At 36.6% G+C, this 23526-nt stretch overlaps 2 protein-coding genes across 2 annotated transcripts; one reads left to right on the forward strand and one right to left on the reverse strand.

Moving 5' to 3' along the window:
• The first annotated feature begins 740 nt into the window (after positions 1–740).
• Positions 741–14444, forward strand: agxt2 (alanine--glyoxylate aminotransferase 2). Its single transcript, XM_028463159.1, has 14 exons — positions 741–973; positions 2881–2969; positions 3879–4069; positions 4172–4295; positions 5272–5366; positions 6543–6636; positions 6959–7052; positions 8316–8416; positions 8543–8635; positions 8776–8908; positions 9326–9414; positions 11454–11603; positions 12692–12790; positions 13071–14444. The coding sequence occupies exons 1-14, from the start codon at positions 886–888 to the stop codon at positions 13170–13172; spliced, it is 1542 nt and encodes a 513-aa protein (XP_028318960.1). The 5' UTR covers positions 741–885; the 3' UTR covers positions 13173–14444.
• Positions 14445–15043: 599 nt separating this feature from the next.
• Positions 15044–23270, reverse strand: dnajc21 (DnaJ heat shock protein family (Hsp40) member C21). Its single transcript, XM_028462749.1, has 12 exons — positions 22861–23270; positions 21745–21838; positions 21540–21663; positions 20110–20238; positions 19721–20025; positions 19497–19645; positions 18498–18591; positions 18142–18303; positions 17954–18002; positions 17584–17864; positions 15766–15841; positions 15044–15666 (listed from the first exon to the last, which is right to left on the reverse strand). The coding sequence occupies exons 1-12, from the start codon at positions 22958–22960 to the stop codon at positions 15511–15513; spliced, it is 1719 nt and encodes a 572-aa protein (XP_028318550.1). The 5' UTR covers positions 22961–23270; the 3' UTR covers positions 15044–15510.
• Between the last annotated feature and the right edge of the window lie 256 nt (positions 23271–23526).

Raw genomic sequence — 23526 nt, forward strand, 5'->3', positions numbered from 1 at the left:
AATATACTATCATGTTTGTACAATACACTATGTTGTTCATTTAATATAATTTATATAATTTAAGCATCACATCCAGCACCCGATCACTCAGCAATGGCACACCCCATGGGTGTGTTCTCTCCCCACTGCTATTCTCCCTCTACACCAATGACTGCAGGCACTGTACGCCAAAACAACCCCAGGCTGTCACTCACTAAACAGACCTGTTTCTGTGAAATAACCCTGGAACTAAACACGTAACAACCCTGGAACAAACTGTCACTTAAATGTTCATGTACATAAACGTATACTATTTAATTTAAATGTTCACCTGCACTACTGCACTATTGTCCTTTTATTATTATTATTATTATTATTATTATTATTATTATTATTATTATTATTATTATTATCTTGTAATATGTATTTTTTTTTTTAGTTTTGCACATATATATATTTATATTTTTTCTAGTTGATTGTTATTATTTAATGTTTACATTGTAAGAGAGAGAACAGTTCACCAAGTCAAATTCCTCGTGTGTATAACATACATTACATGGCCAATCAAATTGATTCTGATTCCGATATAAGTATATTGTTTGTACAATATGTGTGTACAATATAATTACATTGTTCATACGATATAGTGATCCAAAATATGTTTTCCCCTGTTCTACAGGTAATGAGTAAACTTTTTTTTTTTTGTTACTAGTGTAATCATTTGCGGCAACTTGTGACGTAATCACCCTGGTCCAATCAGAACCGTTCGCTGCAGAGAAACTGATTCTGGATTTCATTGTGAAGACGTAGAGAAAAGTTGAGTTGAATTTTGTTGACAGTGACATTGTTAGTGAGAGCTGAAGAGGAGGAGCACTGAACACTGAGCTTTCTACGTCTCACTTCGACATGTTGAAACTCTTCTCCTCGCTCCGCGGGCAATGCTCGGCTTTGTCGAGCTCTGTGTTCCCTTCAGCCAAACTGCACCTAGCATGTGGTAAGTTACCATGGAAACCAGAGCTTTAACTAACTAGTAGTTTAGCGTTAATGCTGTCCCTGCTCTCCACGTCCACTGCTTTAAACTCAACCAATGTTAAAGCTAGGGTAGGCAATTTTGTCCAGATACACTTTTTAAGTCTTTGGTTGAAATTGTGTTTATGTCCTGACAGAAATTAAGATCTTATGTGCTCTGAATAAAGAAAGAAGAGAATATGTCAACTGTAGCAGCTGTAAACCTGTAATAATTTTGGCCAATGACGTCTCCCTACTTTCTGTTCTCGATCCCTCGCATGCACGAGCTGTCACTGAAAGCGCATTGCCGCTGACAGAGTTAAAACAGAGTTTTTGGGTCACGTTTTCTAACAAATATAATGATAAAGTTTATTGTTTACTTACTGCTAAACGAGACAACAAAGTTTCCACACAATACAAGCGATGAGCTGAGCTCCTCAGCTGTGCGCGTGCATGTGAGTAGACGAAGGTCGGTGGGGAGGGGAGAAAAATCATGAAAAAATAAAATAAAAAATACATTAAAAATCATGCAAGCTTTGGAAAATCACATAAGGTTTAAATATTGTGTTTTCTGAACATTTGATATCTGGCAGCGATTGCAAAGTTGCACATGCTAAAATAAACAGCAACTTTTCGCAACATTTAGCAACAAACCACATATAAAAATTATGTTTTGCTTGATCGGATTTACAGCAATGTTTGTGAAATTTACTGTATTATAAAAAATATAATGTCAATGTTAAATCTAAATGTTAAATCTAAGCTGTTTAATATGAAATCTAAATGTTAAGCTAAATGTTAAATCTAAATGCTAAATGTTAAATCTGAATCTAAATGTAAACTTTAAATGTTAAATGTAACATTTAGATTTAGATTTCCTATTTAACATTTGGATTTAGATTTAACAATTAGATTTCACATGTAATATTTAACACTTAGATTTAGATTCAACATTTCAAAACAACATTGACGTATTTTTTTTACGAGAAAAGTTAATTTCACAAGCATTGCTGTGAATCTGGTCAAAAGTAAAATTCACATACGTGGTTTGTTGCAAAAAGTTGCTGTTTATTTTAGCATGCCATCGGCGCCCCATACATTTTAACTAAGATTTAAAACACAAACTTGTTCTCTTGCTTGCCTGTTTTGAATAAGTTTAAATATTGTAAACCGAATGCGTTGCACACCCACAATTACTAAAATGAGAAATCACTTTGAGGCTTCCTAATTATAAATGCACGTTAGATGTAGTCTGACACTTAGCTCCAAGTGTACGCATACAAATGCATCAAAGTCAGTGACGATTGAGCTGAAAGAACAGTTAGAGTATGTTTTTGTCAGCCAGTAAAATAAAATTATACCCTGGAAGAAGAAAATGGTAACAGGATGAGCAACATTCTCCTTTTTCCAATTCAACTTTATTTCTATAGCGCCAATAACAACAATATAGGTAATCTCATAGCACTCGTCACAATATTAAGAAAAAAATATTAAGAAAAAACCCCCAACAATTCCACATTTTCTGATCTATAAACTTTTTTTTTTATTTTTGAACAGTGAAAAAGGTGTATTTTTCAGACAGACTTCAGCTGTTTTAAGTGACTATTTTACACCAAACAGAGAAGGCTTTTACTGTTGTTGCCTAACACAAGGTTAAAGGTTAACTTCATGTTGTTTTAGCATTAACCATGTGGCAATCCATCTAAATAATGTGGAAGGGGAAAAAAAAAGGTAAACATCGAACATACAAAGCGTTAAAACAAGTGACGCTACTTCATTTGTTATAAAGACCTGCTGGAAATATTATGTTACACTCTGATTATTCTCTTAAGTAACTTTAAGTTGAGGAATTTTGTGTTTTAACCTGAACTTGTAAATACAATATTTTCACAGGGGCAATATGTCAGAAATCAGCCATCAAATATCCTCCCTCAGACTTACCAGATATGCCCCCATGCAATTTCACACCAGAGGAATACAAGGTAAATGTACATTTCTTCACTTAAACAATGACAATCACTTAATATTTTAGTTTAAAGAAAGCTCTTTGACTTTGTTTGGTGCAGGCGTTCTCAACTTTGGGGTCAGGACCCCAGTTGTGGTCAGGAGACACCGGGAAGGGGTCTCCAGTTGCCTTCTAGAAACTAAGAATATTTTATTTAGCGAGTTGAGCCAGTTTTTTGCTTATTTTTACCCTTTTTCTGCAACTACACCAAATTTGCCATATTTTAACCTATTTTCATCACTTTTGCTTGCTATATTTTTGCTCCTTTTTATTGCATTTTTGCTATAATACTGCCATTTCTGCCACTTCTCCATCAAAATTCAATGCCTTTTCTAACATTTTTCCCACTTTCAACACATTTATAAATCGTTTCAACCACTTCTCCCACCTAATGTCATGTATGTTGACCCATTATTGTCAATTTTAACCTCTTTTCACCATATTTCCTATTTATTTTTGCCAGTTTAAACTAATTGTTTCTCCAATATTGACTCTTTGAACCCTTTTTTTTAAACCACCTTTTCGACCATTTTAGGTAACTTTTAACCCATTTCATTTCTGATTAAAACAAGGATTTACATCTTTAAGATGACTATTTACAGTACAATGGGCCAAATAATAATACACTTTCTATAAATAAATGTGGTTATTCCCCCTTATTGATGGCCCTGTCTCCACCTTCAGGTACAGCGGGGGTCCCCGGTCTCTGGCACCTTTATTTTGGGGATTGCGGGCTAAAAAGGTTGAGAACCACTGGTCTAGTAGTGTACTATATATATATATAGATGAAGTATATAAGTTTATAATTAGATTGTCTAGTTTGATGTGTATGTCTCGTTATAAAACTTGTCTTATATTGTGGTTTTATGTATTGGTGTTTGTCCAGGGTTTGTCCAAAGAGCGGATGATGGAAATCCGCAAGCAAAACTGCAACTCAATGATAATGAAGGTGACCTATTATAAGAAACCAGTGTTCATCCATCAGGGACACATGCAGTGGATTTGGGATGTAGATGGGACTCGATATTTGGATCTGTTTGCTGGTGTGGCCACCGTCAGCGTGGGCCACTGTCACCCGTAAGGACATGATGTTTTCACACAAAGTGCATTCATATTCACAACGGATCATTAGGTTGATTGTACAGTGTGTTTTTTCTTTTTTGATATTTGTGTTTACAGGAAAGTGAGAGCAGCTGCTGAGGAGCAGTTGAAAAAGCTGTGGCATACCACCAACATTTACGTCTATCCTGCTCTCCATGAGTACTGTGAAAAACTTGCGTCATACCTTCCAGATCCTCTCAAAGTACAGTGGGATCATTTGTGGACTTGAGTCTCAATAGATATGTTGTAGCCAGGGCTCATTAATATTTGTGTGCAGGCTTCAATTAACCAAGATTTTTTTTTTTCAATCTCCTCTTTTACTGTTATACTTACTGATATCAAACAAAAATACAGTATTTTGAAGAAGTGACTCAGTGGCCTGCCTCTGCAGTATGTTAAAAAACAATACAAAGTAGCAGCGGCAGCCAAAACTAAACATCCGAGTCATTCTTGAGGTGTAAAAATCCTTTATTTATAACAGGGATGTCATGTTGATGCGTTTCAACTCAACAGAGTCTTCATCAAGACTTGATTAAAGCAAGTAAAAACAGGTGCTTATGTGCTGTACAAGAGAGATCATGTGACAATCATGTGACATCAAAAAACATACATAGATGGACAAGCATTAAACATATTATAGAGCTATTTAAAAGATGAGCATCTATTTCATAATACCAATATACTATATTTAAAATTTTATAAAGATTATACACATCATTGTAAACCAAAAAAGTCATCAAATAATTCATATTAACGTATTGTATTATGAAAATGTTTTATATATATCATCAGTGTAGACTAAGTAGCTCATCAAATTAATATATTATTTTTAACTCATTGAATAGAACCCTTGAGTGTATTCAATTTATCATTATAAAGAATATTATACATATAATTGTGGACTAAATCCAATTCAATCCGACTTTTAAACAACCACAGCTGACCAAAGTGCTGTACAGATGAAAATAAAATACATTTAAAAAAAAAATCAACACATCCAAAGAACGCCTATAATGATGATATTCAGTATAAAATCCAGTATTTTTCAAATAAAAACTTTTTTCAAACTGCATCAAATTAAGTTAAGAATTGCAAACTTTCATAGGTGAAATATTTGCTAGATTACACAAACTGGGTTAAATAAAAAAAACCTCACCTGTTTTCTTTTCCCTGTCCAGATGATATATCTGACCAACAGTGGCTCTGAAGCCAATGACCTGGCAATGTTGATGGCTCGACTCCATACAGGAAACTACGACATAATAACTTTCAGGTGCTTTAAAAGAATATCTTTAGGAGAAGTGTTAGATAGAATAAAAACAATATTGTACACCAACTCAAACCACATTCGTCTCTTGGTGGGACTTACAGTTACTAAGTTATATGGTAGCAAATTAATAACAGTTAGACATGTAGATGTTGATATGATGAAGGTTATTAGAGCAGTAGAAAATGGAAGATGAGTGATTTATTTATTTTTTTCTAATTTAGAGAGTATACTCGTCAATTGTAATGTTACGCATGCTAAAATAAACAGCAACATTTAGCAACAAACAACGATTAAAAAAATTTATGTGATTTTCTTTCTTTTCTTTTTTTATTACTACGTTTTACCAAATTTTCAGCAATGTTTGTGAAATTTGTGACATATACTTTTCATATACGGTAAAAATTTTATGTCAATGTTAAATTCTAAATGTTTATTCTAAATCTAACTTTTAAATATTAAATGTTACTCTAAATTTTAAATGTTAAATCTAAATGTCACGGGTGAAACTAAATCTTTAGCTAATATGCAAATTCTTCAGAACTACCAAAATAAAATCTCTTTGACGCGAACGAGCACTATCCGTAGTCTATTCAGATGAACGTTTAATATTTAGATTTAACATTTAGCATTTAGATTTAACATTTAGCATTTAGATTTAACATTTAGCATTTAGATTTAACATTTCAATTTAATATTTAACATTTTGATTTAGTTTTACATTTAACATTTAACATTTAGTATTTAGATTTAACATTTAGCATTTAGATTTAGATTTAACATTTACGTTTAACATTTTGATTCAGTTTTAGATTTATCATGTTATATTTAACAGTTAGATTTAGATTTAACATTGACATTATATTTTTACGTGAAAAGTAAATATCACAAGTTTCACAAATATTGCTGTAAATCTGGTCAAAAGTAAAGTTAAAAAAAAATCACATATGTTTTTTTAAACATGGTTTGTTGTTTTTAAATGTTGCAAAAAGTTGCCGTTTATTTTAGCATGCGCAACTTTACAATCGGCGCCCCATACATATTGTTTAGAAAATGGTAAAGCTAAAAATTCTCTCTCTCGCTCCATATTTTAACTTATCTTGATGTTTTTTTTTTTTTTTGAAAATGTGTCATTCCTTGTAATGTGAGGGTTAAGAATGTTTTTTCTTGTGTTTGTTGCAGAGGATCGTATCATGGGGGAAGCCCGATGACAATGGGCCTTACTTCTAATGCAACGTATAAATACCCAGTTGCCAACGGCCTCGGCTGCACAAATGTAGGTACTGCAGTGAAAAATGATGAGCAAATATTTATCTGCAGAAAATTGAACAAATTGTACAAAGCAGAAGCTTTGTTGATTCAATTTAGTTGTTTGTGCAGCTTAAGCATGAAAATTGACATTAAAGGACATGAACTGGGAACTGTTACATTGCTGAACAAACAGTTTATTCCAAACAGTTATCATGTTCCATCTGGATTCAGTAATGACAGTTGATAAATGATGTCCAAGGATATATTCTTTGTGGTTGTTTCTACAATTTTTTGGAACAATTGTGGTCAGGTTAACTCAGCTGAACTGGTTTCTGCCCAATGAACAGACCATGTGTCCTGATGTGTTCAGGGGACCATGGGGAGGAAGCCACTGCAGGGATTCGCCTGTGCAGACAACCAGAGAGTGTGGTTGTGCCCAAGGTAAGCAGCACAGTTGATATTTTGTCTTTAGATCAAATATTTTTCTCATATGCACAGGAAAAATGAATAAATAAATAATTTGGTTTGTTTTTATAAGATGTTAACACTACTGTGCAAAACAACTCTCTCTTCTGTATCTCAGACACTATAAAAAAAAAGAGTTGGTATAAAGTTCAATGTCTCCTACTGTCGATCATTTACCACCTTTACTCTTTCAACACACTCAGTTGTCGTAAGTTCCAGATTGAGCACCGGGAACTGTCAAGAGTTGTTCTATCAGTAAAGATTTCTACTGAGTAGCTTGGAGACAAATCCTTTTTCTACTTTGACACTTTAGCCGCATTGCTTCAGATATATTCTTGTAATTTAAAGAAACAACTGGATGTTGTAATTAACTGCAATTGTCTGTCAAATAATCAGGTATGAGGTAATAAAGCAACAAGTAACCATCATGAGAACCTAAGATCAAGTACCAACGATTGTCAACATTTGCTGAAAATATTTAAAGCTGATGGAGATTATACTGTATAAATATATTTTGTCAGATAAGGATAAAATGTAGGAATTTGCTTGAAAAAACATGTATAAGATTGAAAATCCTGCTCGAAAGTTTGTTTTTCATATCCAATGGAAAGACTCAGTTTATTGACATTGTCAGAGAACTGTCATGCATTGCATTGTTAGATGTGGAGTCAAGGGATGCATAGAGGTGTTTTTACATCATTCTTACCTTGATTTCGTGACTTCCCAATACATTTCAGGTGTTTTCACGGACTGAAACTTGCAGCTAAACAATGGCGGACGTTTATTTTTGAGCTCACACATAAGATCTTCATCGGATTGAAATTGAATGTCTTGCAGAGTGAGGTGGTATCACAGGGAAAAGCAGGAACAAACTAGAACAAAAATGATTTCAAATGAAACACTGACCTTGTCTGCAGAAGAAACACAAGAAATCACGCTAAGAATGAAGTGAAAACACTTCTATGAATCCGTCTATGGGACTCCACCCCCCACAATGCAATGTGTGAAACTTTTACAACAATGTAAATAAGAGTGTTTAAAGTGTAGAGCAAAACAAACTTTCAAGCTGCAATTTTAAGCTTTTTACATATTTCTAAAAGTAAATGTTCTTCGATTTATTGATCTATGAGGTCTAGACTATGTATTTATCAGATTTAAATGTCTCCAGCAGCTTTAAGATTCTTCTTTAAACGTGTAGTAATGTTTAGATTTGATTTTTCGCATTATTGTGTCCCTCAGGTCAGTGTATGGCAAATGACCAGTATATTGCACAGCTCCAGGAGACTTTAGCCACTAGCGTACCAAGCAGGATCGCTGCTTTCTTTGGCGAGCCCATTCAGGTAATCTATCCTGTTTAAGAAATCTAAGAAATTATTTGAGTATGATTTACAGTAATTGACACTTTGAACACAGAAGATTTATTGAAACAAGATTGCACGTTGGGGTGTTGTTGTGTCTGTATGCAGGGAGTAGGCGGAGCCGTGCAGTACCCTAAAAACTTCCTTAAAGACACTTACAAACTTGTCAGAGAAAAAGGAGGAGTCTGCATTGCTGATGAGGTAATACCCATTTTCAAATGTCAGATACATAAACCAGCAGCTCATTAGAGTGAAAACAACCCTAATGAGTTTTTCTCATGCTGATGTTTTAGCAGAATCACTGAACTTGTGAGTTGATTTTACATTTCTGGTTTTTGTAGGTTCAGACTGGATTTGGGCGAACAGGAACCCATTTTTGGGGCTTCCAAGGTCATGATGTTGTACCGGATATGGTTACCATGGCGAAGGGCATTGGTAATGGGTTCCCAATGGGAGCTGTAGTTACTACAAAGGGTGAGAAAACACCTCAGTAAGGTATCTGTGATGCATGCTGTGAGGATGATGACAAGATAATAATATTTTATTCAACTCCCGTGAATACAGTGGTTATTTATTATAGTATTATCAACAATTAAGGTGAAATATTTGAACAATTGTTTTTAAAATGAACCATAAAAAACCATCAGGAAGGTGAACTTTTTACAGATATTTATTCAAAGCGAGAAATGTCTATTTTGAAAAGTTGCAACATGCATGTTAATAATGCATTTGGTTTTCAAAATAGAGCTTTGCTTTGATGAAAATGCAGACACGAGTACAAATCAAAATTAAATATACGTTGAGCCATGAAGAATGTATTTTTCAAACGTTCTGTCTGATTTGTCATTCTTTGGCTAGAACAGTGAGCGTGTTCATTCCTGTGTTTTTCAGAGATTGCTGAGTCATTCGCTAAAGGGATTCATTTCAACACTTTTGGAGGAAATCCTTTGGCTTGTGCAGTTGCCTCATCAGTACTCGATGTAAGAGCTTTTCATTGTTTGGTTCTGTTTCATTGTCTATTTATTCAGGTTCGGGTCCCGGGATCCGGGTTCGGTGTCCACATAACTGGTCCATTCTACTCTCACTCATTAACAAATTCTTGAGATACTTGAACTCTCCTACGTGGAGCAAGACCTTCTCCTTGACCTGGAGTTTTCAATCTATCCTTTTTAATTATGTAGTGTTCATTTTATTAAAAAATGTGTCATAGTTTTCATCAACTACATTTTTTAATTTAGAAAATACGTCAAAGAAAACTAAATCTAAATATGTTGTTAGTCTTTTTAACTAATAAAAACAAAACTGTTCACAGGAAACAAAATCCAATCAGAACTAAGCTTCATTTTTGGTAGGTAACCAATGAAAACTATTTTTGTTGCGTGGAAGGCGGGACAAGTGGTCCAGTAGGAAGCAAGATGTTTTTTTTGCGGACGTAAGATGTGGTCAGGTGACATTGATTTTTTTTTTTTTTTCCTCCTTGCTCTCGAAGGAGACGGACGCTTTCTCCTTCGCTCCCTCCTTTTTTTTACTGCTTGCTACTCTTTGTCTTGTTTTTGTCTTGTAATAATCTAATAGGGGCCTCTTTCTGCATCCCGATCATAAATCTAAATCATGGAATTGATCAGCTGGTCGCTCAATGCTATTGGTCAAATTTTCTCAACGAGGAGGTCGGGCAAGGGAGAGCCCGTATGTCCTGAGGATGTGGAAGACGTCTACCAGATTGGAATTATGATAACAGGTCTTCTGCTGATTGGAACTGGCATTTTTCTGATTTATTGCAATGTTTTGATTACGTTGGCAGCATTATTGGAAGAGCCCTAATCATTGACGAAAGGGCCGAACTCTAAGAAGGAATCCACTGTGGTGAACTTTTAAGGAGGAGTGGAGAGTTTGTGCCAAGGGAAATGGCCACATTATTGGCTATGAATGACCAGGAACATTAGGGCTGGTAGTCAATGTTGTGACTGACCCGTCTGAAAACAACTTAACTTTATCTTTATTCAGCTCCCTGAGATAAACAGCCTGTTGTTAAGGTCTGTTTTTTCTCCATACTCTTCCATGGACGGTATGTTGATTCAACGCTCTAACTTTTCCCTCACTTTCTCATGAACACCTGGGATCTTCGTCTCGGCTAACAAACATTTGAGGTCATCTCTACGGCAGCGCCGCCCCACGTCATCGACATTGGAGACAAACTGTGAGAGACTGTAGCAGTCTCAGAAAACAGGCACACGCTCACATGATCACTTCCAAACTTTCACACACTACCCGTTTTTTTTTACCGTCTGCTCTGGCCCCAACCCCCCTCCTACCCTGCAGATGGCAACAGGAGGCGAAGCGCTGTAAGGGCGCCACCCTGTGGCTGACCTGCAAAGTACTCATCCTAAAGACCCATCCCCTTGGTGCTAACATTTCTGTTGTATTGAATTGAATGTTTTGTTTTGGTCCATGTACGCTGAGGAGGTTTTTTCCTAGTTTTATACTGACCTCCCCAATAAGGAAGTCAGTTTAAAGCCTGCCATTTCTCCTCACCTCTCCTCCTGTTGTTCCCCCATTTTCTCATCTAAAACACAGGGCGCCGCCCTTGTGGCGACTCACAGTTCTCTCGTCCTCTCACGTTATGTGTGTTATATGTGATTGTCTTTTCATGTTTTCTTGGACGGGATGAAACTGAAATGAAATTTTGTTGCTCTGTAACAGGTGCAATGACAAATAAGGATTCTGATTCTGACATCAAATCTGTCTGTATTTACAAACATTAATACCATCCCATATCAGGTTGATAAGTGATAATTAAGCCTGTAAAAAATGAATCGATTCTCTTATAGTCGACTAAAATATATAGCATTTATGTAACAGATTTAGTCGACTAAAATATAAAGTTCATCTGTAATGGATTTAGTTGACTAAAATCTTAATGTAATTTAGTCGACTAAATGTAATGTAATTCTTTTTGAAGCAAAAAAATGACATGGGTTTTTTTTAGGATTGCACATCAGTGCTGTTTTCTCTTCAATAGACGATAAAAGAAGACGGCACGCAGCAGAACAGCCTCAACGTGGGAACCTATATGATGACAGAACTGGCTAAACTGAGAGACAAATATGAAATCATCGGTGATGTCCGTGGAAAAGGGCTGCAGATCGGTGTGGAAATGGTCAAAGACAAGGTATTTGTGACATCTCACGTGTTTGTCCATGTTGTGCGACTGCAGCGTCTCTCTAGGGTTATGGTTCAGCAGCGCCCCAGTTAAACATTAGCCATCTGTACAGGACAACCTCAGCTGCAAAGTCCTGTTGGAGGTTGAGATATGGTATCAAAGTTTTGAAGAAAAAAAAAATCCAACAAACTAACAAAGCTCTGTTCATTTTTAAAACTCCTGCTTTGATTGGACCGTGTTGCCAGGTTTTGGATCACAGCATTAAAGCAGTGGTTATGAAACTTTTTTGGGTATTCCCCACTTTGGTTAACTTTCAAGCCCCACCTGCGCCCATTGCCCCCCAAATAATAATGACAAATAACACACTTTCAAATTTACTGAACTAACAAGGAACAAGTAACATCATATTTCATAATAAATTACCTGCATTAAAAACATGTAGAAGTGCAGTTGTCAGGAAATAATAAAAAAATAATTCTCTTTCTTTTTTACCTTGTCTGCTCATGCTGTCAAAGGTCAACACTACAAGAAGTGCAATCATTATGAGACAGCAACGCATGCAAAAAAAACCAAAAAAAAAAACAAACATTTTTTCCAATTTGTGCCAAAAAGCTTAAGAAAACAAAAAAGGAAATTAGTTTTTTAGGTCAGCTATTGAAAGTTTGTTTATTTTTGCCCTTTAGTTCCACGTTACATTTTATTCCCATAATCTAATGCAGTCTAATAATTTAATGCTCTGTTAAATTCTGCTACATTTTCAGGCTTCTCATAATTACTTTGCCAATGAAGAAAGGCATTTTTATTTTCATTTTTCTCTTATACTACAAATATTTGACCATACATGTCACATATTAAAATGATCTTTGGGTCCTCTATTTTCTATTTAAATTAACTTGTTTCATCATGCCACTGGGACTTTAAGAAGATTGGCATTACATTGAAAGTGATCCTGTTTGTCTTGCCCCACCTGTCATGTCTCCATTCCCCCACCAGGGGGGCGTGCCACACACTATGAGAAGCACTGCATGAAAGCATCAACAATTAGCAAAGTCAGTTATTTAAAATCCACTGACATCTAGTGTTTCTACTTTCTGCAGGTCAGCAGACAGCCGCTACCTGCGGCGGCAATGAGTGAGATCTTTGAAGATGTCAAGGACATGGGCGTGTTGATTGGGAAAGGAGGATTGTACGGACAGGTAAAGAACTCTCTCTCTATATATATTATTTAAATACATTTTAAGTGAGGGATTTCACTAAAAATTTCTAACACACCTGATTCAATAAGCCTCGTAATGCTGAACTGATAGAGGCATGTGATTGTGATCCATCACCTTCCAGCGTTTTGCTTCACAACTTTGTTGACGTTTCCCAATTTTTGGATTCATTCACCTGTTATACTTTCTTCTGGTGTTTTCTTTAAAAATGTTGCTTCTCACTGACCGATATCTTGTATATTTTTTCTCTTAAATTTATCAGACGTTCCGTATCAAACCCCCAATGTGCATCACAATGGAGGACGCTGATTTCTTCTTGGCCGTTTTTAACAAGTCCCTCCACAACTACATGGAAAAAAGATGAAGGAAAACATGACAGTTTAGCTTAATGGACCAACCCTGGAAATCAAATCGCACAGAATGGTGGGAAAATGTCATGCAGACCATTTAAGAAAAACAACAACCATGCTGCTGATACACAGTTACGTGACTTGGACATGAGTCACAAATTTGATGACTTTGGACTTGAAAACAAATGACTCGTGACTTTACGTCCTCCCTTTCCATGACAAAATATTTAATAAAACACAATTATTATTAATGATCAATAAATCTGCTCAAACCCCTGCTGGATGGCACATGATCGACAGGTCCACTTTTAAACCAACTTACAGCCAATCAGGAGGCACTTAAAAAAATCAAGCTAGGTTGAGACATGCGCGCACGAGCAGAGAAAATGATTCCAAGAGTGATATACTTTGGATTTAAAGATTATACTGTGATTAATAATTGATTTAGAAAAATGATACCTTGTTCTACTTCCCAGTATTATGGTTTGTTTGGTTAACAAATGACCACATTATTGGATATGAGTGAGAAAAAAGTGACAAACACCTAAAATCAGAGGTAAGAATTTTTTTTCCTGAGATAAGGCTATCATAAGACCCCCAAAACTAGTACAAATATGAGAAGCACACTTAAACTGGGTTTAAAATGCAAAAATACATCCTACACCCTAAAATCAGAGGTAAGGCATATAATTTGAAAAATTTGGGAATTTTTTTTCTAAGATTAGACTATCATAAGACCCTCAAAAATTTTAAAATCTGACAAGACGCTTTATTAATTTGATTGTAAAAGCATGTCAGATTATATCACTACTATTTGACAACTGTATACTTTATTCAAGTAACTGATCATATCAGTTGAATAAACTTTCTCTGTAAAATGCCATTAGTTGTGGCACTTTATTATCGACTTATAAGTTTAGGTTGAGGACTTTTAACTTGACTTGAATGGCATGATTTGAGGAGCAGTGACTTGTTCCTACCTCTGCTTATACATCACAATAATAATATAGTTAAAGCCTTAATAAAGGTAAAATGAGTCAAAAACATTGTGTAATGCAGTAGAGTCCAGCTTGATAATAGTTTAAAATGGGTTTTGTAATTATTGCTGATATGCACATTATAGCACCAAGTAAAATGTGCTCTAGTATCATAGATAATAATAACTTCAAATGCCTCGTCGGCCATCTTTCCCCACCTCCCCATCCACAGCTGCATGGAGGCGTGGTTGCAGCGCCCATTGGCAGCACGCCCATGTCCCCAAACGGCTGGAATCCTGCTGTTCTTCCCACCTGACCCCCTCCCCCAGCCAACCTCCCACCTAACCTTCCCACATGCCTTGTCTCGAGTTGTTTGACTGTGTCATGCTTACATTTATGTTTGCAGAGGCGGTTTTTTTCCTGGTTTCACACTGTTTTCTCTGTTTAGGGAAATCAGTTTCAAACTGGCAGTTTTTTTCCCCCTCACCCCTCCTCTCCTCCTGTTATTGATCCCTTTTTTCACCTAAATATGTGGGCGCCGCAAAAGGCTGCCCCGGTGTGTTGATGTGTCTTCTTCACTGCAACTACCAAGTCAAATTCCTCGTATTGTTCTAAACTGTACCTGGTCAATAAAGCTGATTCTGATTCTGATTAAAAGCACTTTGAGCTGCATTCTTTGTAAGAAAGTGCTTTTTATAAATAGATTGATTTGATGATTTTGATTTAAACTTACTGGAAGTGATGTTTGACAATTATGTTTACCTCTCATCCAAAAGGTTTCTCCATGTGTCATTATCATACAGTATTGTGTGTTTGTGTGGGTGACGGTGTAAGAATTTGAGTGTCAATGATTCACTGTAAAAAGAAAAACTGTTCCATCGCTCTAATAAAACAACTAATGCAGTGTATGTTTTATAGTCAGCAACACAAATTGTTTATTTCTAAATTCAAACACTTCCAGGATTGCGTAACAACATGCAGCAACAACATTATCACAGATGATTAAAGATTAAATTGGGGATTTTGCCTTTAATTGGCCATGTAATGTTATTACATTAATAGAATTTGTCCTCTGCATTTAACCCATCCCTGAGGAGAGTGGGCAGCCATTTTGCGGCGCCTGGGAAGCAGGGGTTAAGGGACTTGCTCAACAACCACTTAGCCACCACTCCCCCAGTGAACAACGGATCTGAACATTGTTTTAAATATAGCCTACCTAGATGCAATGTCTTCCCATCATGAACATTTGAGAATTTTTTAAAAACCTGCCACTTCTCAAACATTCCAGTCAGGAAAAGTCAGTCCCACACTGAACATGTATACAGTGTGTTTTTAAAGTTCTCGCTCAGTTCAGTCCAGAATCAAACGTATAACGTTATCTTTTCTTCTTCTTGTCTTTCTTGCTCATCGAGCTGTGAGTAGCGTTTGCAGACACGGCGGTTGCATGTCCGCTGCTCTTCAGGTGGTCAAACAGTTTGTTCCTGGTAGAAAACTCATTGCTACAGGTAACACAGCAGAGGTTTACCTCTTTCTGGAGGAAGAAAATATGGCCAAAATTTAGAACTCATATTTTACCGTCAACACACTTATTTTTTTTCTTGTATTATTACCTAACAAAGATCTGCCCTACCTCAGGGTGCTGATCTCCAGTCTTGATGTTTGTTTTTTCTTTTCCTCCTCCTTTCTTTGCTTTGGGCTTCCCAGAGCTGTGAGTTCAAAACAGATGGGAAGTTGAAATGCTAACAATTGTCATTTAAAGAGTAAGTACACCCCAAACCTACTTTTTTTTGCTGAATATATGTATTTGGGTATTAAGTAGTGCTGTTGATTGATCCTCGTCCCACTCTTCACATTTAAGTGAAAGTATTTTAATTTTGTGTATTTAGCTGTAAAATGTCCAGTATACTGGCCACTAAGGGTTAAACGTTAGCTATTACAACTGAATTTTGCTATTGGTGGAACGGTAAGCTCGTGAAACCCCTGCGTCGTCACTTTAACTGTTGGCCCCGCCTCTCCGATAAAACCTGACACCCGCCTCCTTGCAAACTGTAGCGCGTAGGTTGGATTGAGAGAGTTTAGTATTCAGTACCACCCAAAAACGTCACCCATTCTGTCCTGCATCTCCACCTCATCGTCCTCCTCAACACCTGTCAGTGCTAAAGGCTCAAACGTGCATGGCTCCAGACCACCGTGGTTGTGACTGATGGGAGGAGACTCTGGAGGTGAAAAGTCCTCCACCTCAAATGACCTTTCTGTGACAAAAGTGTCCGCACTGTCGGACTCGCTCATGTTTAGCTCGTCAGCTGGCAGTTGTGAGGGGAGGGGGCGGTTACTGAAAGTAGCTGGGCGTGTCTTACTGCTACAGCAGTAAGGCTTTTTTTTTTAGTTTCCCTCCTAGTGGCAGCTCAGCAGAAGGTAGGGGTGTACTGACCCTTTAACTCCATCTCATGAGATGCAACAGGTGAATTTAAACTATACCAGCAGTTCGTGAGTTTCTCTTTTCTATCGATTCTGCACTGAAAGCAGACATCTGACCTCAATCAGGTACTCTAAACATATTAGTATAACAACACAACATAAACCCAAAACTACAATAAAACTTAAGAAAGAGGAGCATTTTAAAGGGCCTCATTTATAAAGGTTGCTTACATAAAAAAACAGGGCTTGAAAGTAGCAGCCCAAGCAAAGGTTGTGTTTTAATAAAATAAACAAGAAGACAGTCATCAACATCCCCTGCCAGATTGATTGTCATTATAACTCACAACCTTTTCCTAAATATTCTAAATCTAGGAACTTGGATGTATAGATAAGAAATTATTATCACATGAGAATATAAAATTACTAACTATCTCCAACGGTTTCTAAGAAAAGCTGTCCCCTTTTAAGAGGACTTGAACCAAGTAAAAAACAAAACAAAACAAAGGCAATAAAAAATTGTCGCGCGCTTCTCATTTTCGAACTCCATCAAGGTATTGATACCCACACACCAAATTTGGTTATCCTATCTTAAACCGTTTCTAAGAAAAGCTGTCCCCTTTAACTCGGACGGACGGAACTCAAACATCGTAATGGTAAATGGACTTGATTTATATAGCGCTTTATCACCACACTGAAGCAGTCTCAAAGCGCTTTACATATCAGCTCATTCTCCCAATCACTCTCACATTCACACACCAGTGGGACAGGACTGCCATGCAAGGCGCTAGTCGACCACTGGGAGCAACTTAGGGTTCAGTGTCTTGCCCAAGGACACTTCGACACATAGTCAGGTAATGGGATCGAACCCCCTGTGGGCTGTGATTTATAAAGAGAAAAATGTGTGCAGGTCTTATGAACTGGATTTTTTTTTTTTTTGGCGTAGCACATTTCCAGATTTTTGACGTACGCTCATTTTTAGTGTAGATTCTACTCAATGTTTTATAAATGAGGCCCCTGACCCTTAACTCACCTCTTCATTTCTTTAGCTGGGAGATGGTCCTGCTTATCAGGTTCGGGCGTGTCTTGGGTCCTGTCAGGGGCCTCGTCCTCCTTCTCCTCCTCTTTCTGCTGACAGGAAGCTTGGGTGGGTTCCTCGTTTTCCTTTTCCTCGTGACATGAGGCTGGCGTTGGTTCCTCGTTTTCCTTTTCCTTGTGACGTGAGGCTGGCGTTGGTTCCTCGTTTTCCTTTTCTTCATGACATGAGGCTGAGGTCGGTTCCTCGTGGTCCTCTTCCTCCTCCTGAGTGCTTTGCTGTACGGGAGGAAAACACAAATGAAGGAGAGCAGACTTGGAACAGGTTTATAAACTTAAAGCAGAGACACAGAGCTAGTGCTGCGTACCGGGAAAACTTTCTGTTGTTTCTTTTTCCTCTTTTGTTTTTTGGACAACCTGCAGAGGGCAAATAAATCATCTTAATACAATCAAACCGTAACCAGAATTTAAAAAAACACGTCCACGTTCCTGATTATTATTTTATTTTTTTCAAGCTTGTTAAAAAAAAAAAAAAACAATGTACGATGTGACACACTTTTGTTTAGGCTTTTCGTCTTCGTCATCATCTTCCTCTTCATTCTCACTTCCCTCCTTTGCTTCGACATTCAATCCCAATAAATCATCCTCTTCCTCCAGCTGCTGCCGAAGCAACGCCACCATCTCCCGGTGCTTTTTAGACTTTTCATGGTTCTTCATACTTCAAAGAAGAAAAGAGAGACGAAAATACGTTGAGAAAGATCATGTTTGAGAAGTTTATGCAGAAGCGACAATTTTTTACATTTATTTATTCATAAAACAAACAAAGAAGTGATTAAAAACTCCAAATTATACAAAACCGTTGAAAGCTCAAAAGTTGTTTATGTGACAGAAGGAAAAAGAAAGATGACTTACGCTTTTTCTGACTTGAAGGATTTGTCACAAGCTGGACAGTAAAGATCGTCATAATCATCGATTGTCGCGTCATCAATATCTGGCAGCTCCATATCTGTACATAGATTTTTTTTAACATTTTTTTTTTTTACAAACAAGCAGAAAAATAAATACACACTTATAACTACAGATGAAAGTAATGGATTACAAGTACTCATGTTACTGTAATTGAGTTTCTTTTATGGGTACTAAATCACTCATTTTACTTGTACTTATGTACGTTTTAAAGGAAAAGTCATTTGTTACATTTCTACACCCAACCGTTACTGAGTAAATTATTATTTTTTTGTTTTGAAATGATCAACGATTATTGTGAAACGACAAAAAAGAGGAAATGACCAAATGAACAATGTACTTAAACATCATAACCGACCAATCAGATTAAAAGTAATGCTCAGTGATAAAACAGCATTGAATGCCAGTTATTTTCTATTTCTTAGAGTTAATAAATGTAGCTACACTTAGAGCATGAGAATTTTTACATTTTAATTGAATTATTTAGTGTTATTTTACTTAAAAAATAAATAATTGCAAATTTTGATAAACCTTTTATTTTAGACAGATGCCTTTGTGGAAAATAATGTAAGTTCCAATTGTGGGAGATTTGGTCTCTTCTTCCTTTTTAAGTTTATACATGAGATGTTTACTGTATGCAAGGGAACTGTGGCAAGATTTATTACCAAAAATAAACGTGGGAGGTGAAAGTAACTAGTAATTTTTACTTTGAGTAGTGCTTAATTGAGCTTCTTTTTACTTGTACGTAAGCATTTTATGTATGATTTACATAATAATAATAATGCTTTGGATTTTATATGGCGTACAATTTCAATCAAGTACTCTGAGTACTTGAGTAGGATATATCAGTGCTCTTTACACCTTTGCTTATAACAATGATTTAAGATACTGAACAGCCGATACCAATGCAATACGAAGCTGAAATCTCAGCTATGGCGTTTTCACCTTCACTGGCTTTTTCCACATCCAGCTCCTCTTCCTCACTTTCAGAAGCATCTCCAAACTCCTGCCCGTACTGAGCCTCCATCTGCTGCAGCTCCTTCTCCAGCTCAGACATGGCCGCCCAGCTCTGCTCCTTGTAGTCCTCTGCCAGTCTGAAGGAAACACACACAGTCACCACACAAACATTCAGTGGACCGAGGTGTTTGAATCTCAGCTTCTCTTCTCACTTGGCCTGCTTCAGCTTCTGCTGCAACCTCTGCTCCTTCACTTTCTTCAGTTTCTCTGTGTTCTGCTCCTCCACCAGCTTCCTGTGCGCCTGCACGCGTCGGTCCCGCTTACGGACGAAAGCCACCAGCTGCCTCACCAGGTCGTTGCGCTCCTTGCGAGCCTTTTCCCTGGACTTCTTGTTTTCTTTCTCCATGGCCCGCTTCTCCCAGCGGTTGGAGGCCTGCCTTGTGTCGTACTCCTCCTTCCAGGCAAAGTTTTTGCGCGTGCAGTAGCTCTGCCAGTATCCATAAAACACATGCACAATCTGCAAAGCAGAAATGGACAGGGATTAAGTTAGGTGCAATCAGCTTATCCTTTTTATAATGTATCTGAGTTATAACACACTTACAGTATCATAATCACTCTGAGATTCTCCAAAAGGGGGGAACTCCTCTTCCTCCTCATCTTTCACTTTGCTGTGCTCCATTTCTTCCTTCACAATGGACTCAAAAAGAGTCCTGTAAACTGTGTAAAAGCCCTAAAGGAGGAATGAAAGGTGACACAACACAATTTCAGATATTTAAGCATAGGTAAAGTTTTCAAGCTGATTGTTATAGCTGCAATATAGGCCACTAGTAGGCAGAGAGTCCAAAAACAATGTGAAACAGACTAAAGGCAAAGCAGGCTAACATCCCTGCAGATACAATGTCTGCAACAAAAAGACAGTCTAATAAATACATTGATAGCATAGCATTCACCTTTAAATGTGCTTTAGACTGGGGGTTCTCAACCTTGGGGTCGTGAGACACTGGTAAGAGCTCGCCAGATGCCTTCAAGAAACTAGGAATATTTTTTTTTAACAATTTGAGCCTTATATTTAAATATCTTTACCCTTTTTTCTGCAACTACACCAAACTTGTCATATTTTAACCTATTTATCACTTTTCTTGACATATTTTTTGCTCCTTTTAATGAATTTTTGCTACATAACTCTCATTCCTGCCACTTCTCTATCAAATTTCAATTCCTTTCTACACATTGTTTCCACTTTCAAGACATTTCCAGCACTTATAAACCCTTTCCACCACTTTTCCCACCTAATGTCCATTATTAACCTCTTTTCACCATATTTCATGCTTATTTTTGTCAAATTGACCACATTCACAATATTTGCTTGTTTAAACTAATTGTTCTTACTTAGTTACTTACTCATTTATTTTTTTGGCCCACTCTAATTTGCAACTTTTAACTAATTTCTGTGGTTTTTAAAATCCCATTTCACCACCTTTTCGGCCACTTTTTACCCATTTTATTTCTGATTAAAACAAGGATGTACATCTTTAAGATGACTATACTATGGCACAAATAATAATTGACTCCCTTATTAACAGTGGATAATATTCAGATAAATAATGAAATGTGGTTATCACACATTCATGTAACAATGGACCATTATTTTGCTGACTTTGTGAATGGGCCCCAAAAAGCTCTCCCATTTATAGATGGTCCTGTCTCCATATGACTGTTCTTCAATGTTCATGTCTGTGTTCAACCATCTCCAGGTACAGTGGGGGTTCCCGGTTTCTGACACCTTTAGTTTGGGGCTCGTGGGCTAAAAAGATTGAAAACCCCTGCTTTAAATGACCAATAATAAGCCTAATTGAATGATTACAAGATTGTGCTGATTTGAGATTTTTAAACTCCACTTATGCAGGCAATAATGCCACCAAGGCGAGTAGAAAGCCAATAGAATTTAAAATCCTAAATTACAAAGATTGTTAGACTTCCTTGCTTTAAAAATAAATTCAAATCAAACAGCACTCCAAGTAGAAAACCAACCTCCTCATCATCTCCGTATCCAGAGTAGCATGTAACAGTAAAGTATTGCAGCAGATCGATGCTATCGTCTTCATAATCTCCACTCAGGCCTCCTTTCAGCAGAGCATCTCTGTGATTGTCGTACCTGCATCACACGGACACACAACAAGACAGGATAAGACGTGCATTGATGCTAAGATGCTATTGTGGTTAACAGAATACATACCAAGCTCTCTCCTGTGGATCACTCAGGACATCATATGCTGCCTGAATCAGCTTAAACTGCTCTTCTGCTTCATCAGAGTTGTCCAGGTTTTTATCTGGGAATGACAGAAAATGATTAAAGCCATGTTAGACGTGTCTGTTTAACCTGGCAATCACACATTTGGGTAAATGATGTATAATTATTATTTTTTTACCACATGATATTTAATAAAGAAAGTGTCTATTTGTACAGTTGCCGTGTATTGATACGCCAACCGTACGGATATCATCAGAAAGGTTTGCATTAATATTATGATGGAAGTTAAAAAGAGGAATCATTTGTAAATGTGTAATACTGGACTATAATATAACTAAAATAGGGCAGAACATACATTTTAATACATACTTAAGAGTAATTTCTAATATTTTTTCAAAACAGCATTCATTGCCAGACAGTCCAATAAATCCAATATTTTTTCTTTGACACAGATTAATTTAAGAAAGTGTCTGGAGGTACATTAAGCGTACTTACTCGTGGGTTCGAATCCCACATTTGACAATTTTTTTCCTTAATTTTAACATATTTAACACGGAAAATTCCATTTAAAAATACATTTCCGACAAAAATAAACATTTTAGGGATAGGGTTTGGGTTAGAGTTACAGTTAAATAAAAGGGTTAGCGGGATAGCTAAAAATAAATATGAGCTAAAATACAAATGACGGAACTTTAAGTCACGTGGTGTACCTATCACATGACATAAACTGGCCAATGGGGGGCGCTGCGTATCCATAGAGTGGCAGTCTACGGATACGTTTAATGTACCCACCGCCTTAATTTAAAGATAAGTAACTTAAAATAAAAAAAACAAATGAAATCTAAGTGAGCGCACATTTGCTAAGTTACTACAAATGTGGTATCTTTTTATTAATTTAAACCTTTTTTTAAACTAAAATAATTGCAGTTGGACAGAAAATGTAGGTATCACGTCATTGACTCATTTATAGTCATTTACTTTGTCTGTAACACAGAAAATGTAACTAATTGGATCCAATACTCATCTATCTTGAAGAAACAAATCTATTCCTCAGAATATTACAAATGAATGTGTGTTTTCTCTTTGGAGATTTCAGCTCACCTGGATGCCATTTCAGGGCTAATTTTCGGTACGTTTTCTTCAGCTCATCATCTGTAGCGTCCCGTTTCACCCCCAGAACTTCGTAGTGACACCGCATCATGTATCAAAAAAAAAAATACTCACGTTATATATTTAAAAGTACAATAAATATCCACGCTGTCCCCAGTAGAGCTAAGTTCAGTATGAATTAAGCTAGCTTTGGCATGTTGTACAGTTGGTTAGCATACCAACGAAACCTTTAAAAACCTACGGACATCTAGTGTTACAATTTAAATAACATAGAATTAATGTTCTACATGTTTAAACACAAATTAATGTGTTTAGTAACCGGTTTGTATGTGTCTGATAAAAGCGACCATAGACGCCATACGAGTTGCAAATCTCGCGAGATTTGTTTTTCTTCTTCGTCTTTTACTTTAATGGCGGGTTACAAACATAACCTACAGAGGTGCATACCGCCACCTACTGTACCGGCGTAAGTAGCTTGAACTTATGTCACTATTTAACAAAAATACAAATAAATAATATAATAAATAAACAAACAAAACACACATAAAAATAATAAACTAAATCCTATGATATATCTCTATATCTTTAAGTATTCTATCACAGCTTTCTGTGTTTTCTTGATTCCCTCTCCTGTTGTTCCAAGTAATCCGTCAATGC

The sequence above is a fragment of the Gouania willdenowi genome, chromosome 12 (assembly GCF_900634775.1).
Source record: "Gouania willdenowi chromosome 12, fGouWil2.1, whole genome shotgun sequence".
Lineage (NCBI taxonomy): Eukaryota > Metazoa > Chordata > Actinopteri > Blenniiformes > Gobiesocidae > Gouania > Gouania willdenowi.